The 8,946-nt window shown below is 42.7% G+C and overlaps 1 protein-coding gene across 1 annotated transcript; it reads left to right on the forward strand.

Annotated features, from left to right (window-relative positions):
• The first annotated feature begins 5,082 nt into the window (after positions 1–5,082).
• Positions 5,083–8,654, forward strand: LOC133800103 (uncharacterized). The gene is made up of 2 exons (XM_062238076.1): positions 5,083–5,347; positions 7,177–8,654. Exons 1-2 carry the CDS (start codon positions 5,083–5,085, stop codon positions 8,652–8,654), a joined length of 1,743 nt encoding a protein of 580 aa, XP_062094060.1.
• Positions 8,655–8,946: the final 292 nt, after the last annotated feature.

Here is an 8,946-nt window from a genome sequence, read left to right on the forward strand (position 1 = left end):
CTTGAAACCTTGTCAATCCTCCTTATATGGATTCACGGGGGACTCGATACAATCCTTAGGGGTGATTGAATTGGCACTCTCCATGGGAGAACAACCCAGACTGACCACAGTCATGGCAAACTTCGTTGTGGTAGATTGTGCTTCAGCTTTCAATGTGGTATTGGGGAGACCATCCCTAAGAGAATTGAAAGAAATAACTTCAATATATCACCTCGTCGTCAAGTTCCCAACTCCCGGTGGAGTAGCGAGTATGAAAGGACAACAAAGAGAGGCAGGGGAGTGTTATAACACCTCCCTTTGCATGTCTATGAAACCGCGAGAACCAATGGCGATGGTGGTACATGGGGGCGCAAACCCGCAGGAACTAGACCCCAGAATCATGTAGGAGCCAGGGGCAGAACCCGTGGAGGAGGTAGAGGAAATCGTGGTGATGGAAGAGCCATTGCGAAAGTTAAAGGTGGGAAAAAGCCTTTAGAGCGACCCGAAGGAGAAGTTGGTAAGGTTTTTGAAGAACAATCTGGATGTATTCGCTTGGAGTCATGAAGACATGGTGGGAATAGATCCTGCTATCATGTGCCACCATTTGAATATCGCCCCCAAGGTGAGGCCCGTTAGGTAGAAAAGATGAGCGCTTGACCTAGAGAGTTATGCGGCCTTAAAGGAGGAGGTTGACAAGTTGAAGGCTAATGGGTTCATCCGCGAGTCATTCTATCCTATATGGGTATCAAACCCAGTGCTAGTCCCAAAAATGAATGGAAAATGGAGGACTTGCGTTGACTTCTCAAACCTCAATAAGGCTTGTCCTAAGGATAGTTTTCCACTTCCAAGGATAGATTAGCTGGTGGATGCGACGGCCGGGCACGAGTTACTTAGCTTTATGGATGCCTACTCTGGATATAACCAGATACCTATGAACCTAGCTGACGAAGAGCGTACATAATTTATAACGGATAAAGGACTCTACTGTTATAAAGTGATGCCTTTCAGATTAAAGAACGCTGGTGCCACCTATCAAAGATTGGTGAACAAGATGTTCACTAACCAGATAGGGAGGAACATGGAGGTATATGTTAATGATATGCTGGTGAAGACCAAAAATGCCGCAGAACTCAAAAAAGACCTAGGTGAGATGTTTGACACACTCAGGAGGTACCGAATGAAGCTGAATCCACTCAAGTACACTTTCGGTGTATCCTCGAGAAAGTTCTTAGGTTTCATGGTCAACTCCAGAGGCATCGAAGCTAATCCTGATAAGATAAAGTCCCTAATAGAAATGAGTCCACCCAAGTACAAGAAGGAGGTGCAATGCCTAACAGGGTGGGTGGCAGCCCTTAATAGATTCATTTCGAGGTCTACGGACAAGTGCCTCCCCTTCTTCAACATCCTAAAAGGGAGCAAAAAGTTCGCTTGGGATGAAGAATGTGAGGATGATTTTATCAAGTTGAAGGAACACTTAGGGAAGCCACCCTTGTTGGCAAAACCTGAAAAAGGCGAAAGGCTATACTTATACTTGCCAGTATCCAAGCATGCCATAAGCGCTGCCCTGGTTAAAGGAGAGAAGAAGTACCAGCAACCCGTGTACTACGTCAGTAAATGGTTAGTAGATGCGAAGAACCGATACCCAGAGATAGAGAAGTTGGCATACGCGTTAGTTGTGGCTTCAAGGAAGTTGAGGCCCTACTTCCATGCCCAAGCGATCGAAGTACTCACTGATAGCCCTTTAAGACAGGTCTTGCATAAACTTGAAACCTCGGGGAGACTGATGAAATGGTCGATCGAGTTGAGTCAATTCGACATCACTTATACCCCAAGGACCTCCATCAATGGACAAGTGCTTGCAGACTTCATAGTGGAGTTCACCTATCGACCAAATGAAGGAGGAGATGAAGAAGAGGGACAATCAGTCGTAGAAGGAGAGCCAAGGAGTTCTGAAGAATGGAGCCTGCATGTGGATGGAGCATCCAACGAAGGAGGATCAGGAGCAGGTATCATGATGAGTGGACCCGAAGGACACAGGATGTACTGCGTGATACGGTTTGGGTTCGAAGCCTCGAACAATGAGGCAGAATACAAAGCGCTCCTAGCGGGGTTGGGGTTGGCCCAGGGGCTAAAGGTAACGTATCTACACATTTTTAGTGACTCACAGTTGGTGGTGTTCCAGGTGAAGGGTGAGTATCAGGCGAGGGGTCCTAAGATGGTTGCATACTTAGAAAGGGTAAGAGGCTATCTGGGGAAGTTGGTGGAGTATAGCATAGAGCAAATCCCGAGAGAGAGGAATACCCATGTTGATGCCCTCACGAAGCTGGCTTCCACTAAAGATGGGTATGTCCTTGAATCAGTACTTGTGGAATACTTACTGAGACCAAGCATCGTTAATTCAGACGTTCACATGGTCAGCATCCCAAAGGAGTCATGGGCTGACCCGATTATAAGTTACATGAAGGATGGAGTTGTGTCAACCGATAAGAGGGAGGCTCGGAGGCTGGTGTATAAGGCTACTCGATACACCTTGGTAGACAGGATCTTATACAAGAGGGGGTTTTCTGTGCCACTCTTGCAATGTGTTGATGAGGAGGAGGCTATGAGAGTACTGTATGAAATACATGAAGGTGAGTGCGGCAACCATGCGAGTGAACCATCCATGGTTCGAAAAGCCATGAGGCAAGGGTACTACTGGCCCTCCATGGAGAGAGATGCAAATGACTTTGCAAGGAAATGTGACAAATGCCAGAGGCACGCATGACTAGCCCTTGGCCCTTTGCTATCTGGGGGATAGACCTGATTGGCGCCCTTCTCGCAGTTAGAGGTGGAGCATAGTACGCAGTTGTAGCCGTAGATTACTTCACCAAGTGGGTTGAAGTGGAACCTCTAGTAAAAATAACGATTAAGCATATCACCACCTCTGTCAACAAATTCATTGTCTGCATATATGGAGTGCCGTACAAAATTATTTTTGACAACGACATCCAGTTTGAGGGGGAAATGTTCGAGGAGTACTGTAGGGAAATAGGGATAAGGAGAAGCTTCTCAGCTGTTGTACATCCACAGGCCAATGGGCAGGTGGAGGCCATTAACAAAGTCCTTAAGAAGAACCTAAAAACAAAGCTAGAGAAGATGAAAGGGGCTTGGGTTGAGGAGCTACCTAATGTGCTTTGGGCCTACAGGACCACCCCGCACACAACCACTGGAGAGACCCTTTTCTCGTTAGCGTACAGATGTGAGGCTGTCCTCCCGATTGAGTTGAAGGTTAACTCCTTCAGGATACAAGCATATGAGGACCAGTTCAACCATGTGGCAATGGCCGAAAGCTTAGACATGCTAGAAGAAAGAAGGGAAAAGGCACAAATGAGAGTGGCGGTATACCAGCAGCGGGCAGCAAGGTACTACAACTCGAGGGTGCGAGAGAGAATGTTTAGAGTAGGAGACCTGGTATTAAGAAAAGTACTCCCCAACACGCAAGACTCGGGGGCGGGGGTACTTGGAGCGAACTGGGAAGGACCCTACCAAGTCGCTCAATACATACCACCAAACACCTATAAGCTGGCATGCATGGATGACACCGTCATACCTTGAGCATGGAATGCAGAACACCTCAAGAAGTATCACCAATAAGACTTCCACATCCGATGCAAAGAATGTCTATGTTTAGTTTGTTGCATGTTATGTTAACTTAGTAGATAAGAACCAAAGAGGTTACCTAGATAACCTCCCAAGTAGATGTAAACATTTCATATATGCCGTTGTAACCTGCCTACTATAAATGGAACTGTTCACAACTTCGTGTGTTGTTTTTCTTCTCTATGCGAGCGTCAACCAAAGTGCCTGATGGAATAAATTTCACCAAGCACTTGGGGGGCAGGGCAGGAGGCACGTGTATAAGCAAAAAAAAAAAAAAAAAAACTCCTATCTCTTATATTCAAAAGGATTAGCTACCCTTATGAATATCAAGGGAATAATGTAAAAGGATGACTTCCAACCAAAGGCTGACACCCCCGTAGGGGGTGCAGCCGTAAGGAAAGGAATCTCCCATTAAGTCTAGAACGACCAGTAAGCCGGCTAGCCAAAAAGGGTCCTAAAAGAGACCCTTGAAGAAATAGTACTATGCATAATGACGAGAAGGACGCTTCTCGCAAAAAGTAACAAGCGCGCGCAAAGAATATAAAAGGACCCCAAGAACCCAATGGGTTAACGTGTCCTTAAAAGTATAATCAAGGTGCTCTAGAAAGATTATCATCATCAGATCAAGAAAGAGATATGTAATCCACAAATAACAATAATAAGAGGGACTTACCAAAGCCCCTTAAGTTTGATAAACACAAAAAAAAATGAGAAAGGGGAAATAATATGAGGGATTACATGGAAACAACATATGTAACCGAAGGCAAAGGAATCTACAAGTCTCCGTCTTGATCCTTCCACTCCGAAATTTTCTCAACCGCATAATATCCAAAGGGAGACAGGTCAACGACATGGTTGGTCCTCCACACGACATGTAGCGTACGCTCAACTATGCCGTTCTCAGCGTTTATAAGCTCAGAATCGAGTGTAGCAATCCTCTCGTTCAGGGTATGGATAGTAGCCTCTAGCTTGGTGTTGGAGAGAGAGGTCGATGCAGCCTACGCTAAAGCAGCATCCCTCTGTTGAACTGCCTCGGCCACATGCACCTCCAAGTCACAGACCTGTGCTGATAAAGCATCCTTCTCAGCTTCAACCATTGAAAGGTTCCCCATGGCCTCCTCAAGCTGGTGTTGAAGCCGTTGTGCAGATGAAGAGTTTGAGGCGATAAGCCGGTGACCCAGGATAGAAGCCTAAGTAAGGCCAAAAGAAAAAACATAGAATAGAACCTTGGAGGTTAAGCGATGTAAAAATAAAAAAAATTATTATTATTATTATTCGAAGGTTTTAACAAGTACCTGCAAAGAGGCGCGGATATAGGCGTCTTCTAGCTCGACGTCGGGGACGTCCTGCAAGGTTCCCCACTCGCCTTTGGGAAAGTTTCCCAGGTGATGGCTCATGGTTTCTCCATACCTCCTTGCCAGAGGATGATCTTTAGAGGCGGAAGCATAAGCTTGACTGGGGGAAATGTGTGCGCCGGCCGAGGCATGTTTGGACAGGGAAAAGGACAGAGAAGGTCCTGATCCATCCGCAGAGGTGTGGGGGGCAGAAGAGCGCAGAGTCACCTCCTTAGGTAAAGAGGCACCCGAAGACCCCTGCCTAGAACAACCCCCCGAGGGTAGAGGAGCCCCAACAAAAGAAGGAATGAAGAAATTCATTTTAGGCACAGAAGGGCGGGGGACAGAGGCGTTGAAGGCAAACTCGTCGCCAGGCATCGATGGTTGCACCGCTGGTATGTCCGTCGTCGGCCATGTCCCTAGCCTTCCCACCCAAAGAGTGTAGGTATGAATAGTTCTCAGACACAACCGTCTCCTCAATGTCCATATGATCGCCCGATGGGTAGACATAGTTCGTATCGGCTGCTTCGTCATAATTACCTTCATCATTGTTGAACCCAAAAGAGGGTGTTTTAATATTTATACTCGCAAGTGCACGAATCGTGTCGGAATATAATGTTCATGTAAGTACGAGGTCGAACCCATGGGAGTTGACTAACATCAAAAGAAACTATTTCAAACAAAGCAAGAAGATTCTAACCTAGTTCCAAATATTTAATGAGATTTTGTTTTAGAAAAATAAAAGACAAGTAATAAAAAGATTTAAGATTAAATAGAAAAATGGTTTTCAAATGAGATATGTAAAATAAGATTATTAAGATATTAGAATCCACAAAATGCAAGTTCAATAATATTTATAAGTATATTGATTCCCAAGTTTAGATATAGTTGAAATAAATCACACTATATTTTTTTCAAAATACATTTTCTATTCAAGCACAAGTTACTTTCAAAAAGGTTGGATTTTTCTTCACTTATATAAGATATAATTTCTAAGCATTAGTTGTGTTATAACCTAATGAAACTACAAAAAATCAAAGAGATTATGTTTAGGCAAAATATGATACTTATGCTCTAAGAATTAGATGTGAATAATTTAATGAAAAACATTTAATCAAAGAATATCATATTTTTTGCATAATGAAGAACTAAGTGTAATATGCTTTAACAATCAATAATAGATGAAAAATGCATATCTTTGATAGAAAACTTCATAAACAATGTTGCACAAATGGGAAATCAACATACAATAAAAAATACTATCTAGTTACATTTTGCTTCATCATCATCTTAATAATCTTGAAAAATATTAGAAGCTCATAACTAGATTGAAATAAAAATTACAAAATAACATACTTGACATGCTCTCCAAAAGATGAAAATGGTAGAGAAAATAGTGAAAAGAAGAGAGAAAAATATTAAGTGTAGAAGAGGTTGAAAAGATGAAGAAGAGCCCCCCAAATGGTCTTACAAGACTCGATTTATAGGAAAAATATGGAGATTAAATTAATCAAATTAAAATAAATAAATTGATTAATTTAATTGTGTTGGGAAGTGGTAGGATAAAAAGAGTAAGTGTAAGGGTATTGGAAAGATGAAATGTTTGGTTGGATGGAAGATTAGTGAAAAACTAGGGTAAAAAAAATGAATTAGGAATGTTTATTTAGGTAAGAAAAAATAGGGAAGAGTGAATTGATATTTGAGTGAAAAGAAAAAAAAACATTGGGAATATGATTTTTGGTATTTTGGTGGCTAGCAGATGGGTCTGGCGTGGGGTGCAAGGGGGCTGTGTTGGGTAAATTCGGTGGTGGGCCGAATGGGTCTGGTGCTAGGCGTGGCTGGTGGAGGTGAGGCACGGGCCTGGCAGGTGGGCTGGGGCGCTATTGGGGTAGCAGCTGAATGTTGGGCCTTGGATGTAAGGTTGGCCAGTGGAGTTTTGCTGAGGCTGCTGAACGTGAGCTTCAGCTGGGCAATATAGAAGGACGTTGATGGCCACGGCTGGAGGCAGCAAGGGGAGACTGAAAATGGGCCTGGGCTGAGGCATTGGCCCATTTGAAAAATGCCAAATTTCTTGTTATTTTCTTTCAAAACTACCACATTTCTTTTGATTTCCTTGCTTTTCAAGAGCCACAAATGAAATAATTTTCCTACAAAATAAATTATAAACTAAATTAAAATTAAATATTTTCATTAATAAAATATACCATATATTTTATTAATGAAGGTGCTTTTGTGCTTTTCAAGAGGTTGGCTTTGGTGCTTCCTTCTCTTATTCAGTCAAATCAAGGTGCTTTTGTTCGTGGTAGGTCTATTGCTCATAATATCATGATTCTTCAAGATCTTATTAAGAATTATGGTAGAGCGATAACTTCCCCCCGCTGTGCTATGCAGATAGACATAAGCAAGGCGTACGATACTGTTGATTGGTTGTTTTTGGAAAACCTCTTGAAGTCGTTTTGTTTTCCTATGAAGTTTATAGGTTGGGTGATGAACTGTATCAGAAATACCAATTATTTCTTGCTGTTAAATGGCCGGGTTCAGGGCAGTTTTATGGGGAAAAGAGGTTTACGTCAAGGGGATTCTATGTCACCGCTCCTTTTTGTGATCATTATGGAATATTTGACTAGAAGCATTCAATGGGCATCCAGGTCTCCTCATTTCCGGTTTCACCCGATGTGTAAGAGCATAAATTTGATTAACTTGTGTTTTGCTGATGACATAATTCTTTTTTGCAAAGGCACCATTGGGGATGTTAATGTTCTTAAGGATGCTCTTGGGTTGTTTAGTGAGGCTTCTGGTTTACTAATAAATTCCATGAAGTCTATGGTCTATTTTGGAGGAGTTCCTGTAGAGGATAAAAGAGAGATTTGTCAGCTTTTGACCCTCTCTGAAGGGTTCTTTCCTCTTCATTATCTTGGGGTTCCTCTAAGGCCTACTAAATGGAAGCACTCGGACTGTGAGGTCATTGTTCAAAAAATGAGAACTAAACTTTTCTCCTGGTCTAGCAAGCATCTCTCTTATGCTGGCCGGCTGCTTCTCATCCACTCTGTTCTGTTTGGTTTGCGTAATTTCTGGATGAATGTGTTTATTCTTCCTCAAAGCATTATCAAGGAGGTCGACAAACTGTGTAGACAATTCCTTTGGGGGGCTTCGGGGACTCGCAGTAAGCTACACTTTGCTTCATGGCAGCAGGTTTGTCTCCCCAAGGCATTTGGAAGTCTTGGTCTTAGAGATGGGTCTAGATGGAATAGAGCTTTGCTGGCTAAGTATGTTTGGGCAGTCACGAATAAACAGGATACATTGTGGGTCAAATGGATTCAACATGTTTATTTGAAGGGGGCTGACTTTTGGAGCTATGGGTTGAAGCCGGACACCAGCTGGTATTGGCGAAAACTATGCCATTTGAGGAACAAATTCAGCAAAGAAGAGGTGATGGCAGCTGGTATTTCTAGAAAGTTTAAACCTGCCTTGCTGTATAACAGTAGTCTAAACCAGCAATTGGTAGCCTATAAAAGAGCTATTTGGAGTCGTTCAATTCTTCCTAAGCATAGATTTGTGCTATGGATGGTGGTCAATTCATTTCTGTTAACCAGAGATAATCTTACTAAAGCTAATTTGCAGATATCTAGCTTGTTGTGTCCGGTCTGTGATGAGCATTTGGAGAGCCATCAGCATCTTTTTTTCGATTGCTCTTATCCTTGAAGGTGCTGGGTTTTATCTTTACCTGGATTGGTTTTCCTGCCTGGTCTTCAATGTATTCGGCCTGGACAGTCAGTTTTGGTGCTGGGATTAATAACAGTTTTAGTCTCACTTTGAACATGATTCTTGCTGCTGTGGTATATACTATTTGGAGGAATAGGAATAGGTGCTTATATGATGGTTATTCAATGACAGCTTATAGTATAGCCAAGGAAATTATTACCTTAGTGAATTATAGATTGTATACGGTTCAGATTAGGAAAGATGCCCCTCTTTTCAAGCTCTTCTTGAAGAA

The sequence above is a fragment of the Humulus lupulus genome, chromosome 9 (assembly GCF_963169125.1).
Source record: "Humulus lupulus chromosome 9, drHumLupu1.1, whole genome shotgun sequence".
Lineage (NCBI taxonomy): Eukaryota > Viridiplantae > Streptophyta > Magnoliopsida > Rosales > Cannabaceae > Humulus > Humulus lupulus.

What these genes read in the sequence shown, in the direction of transcription:
- LOC133800103 (XM_062238076.1), top strand. Translation starts at nt 5,083, where the DNA reads ATGTGTGCGCCGGCCGAGGCATGTTTGGACAGGGAAAAGGACAGAGAA. An exon ending in CATCGATGGTTGCACCGCTG is followed by an intron (nt 5,348 to 7,176) that starts GTATGTCCGTCG and finishes TTATTAATGAAG; the next exon opens with GTGCTTTTGTGCTTTTCAAG.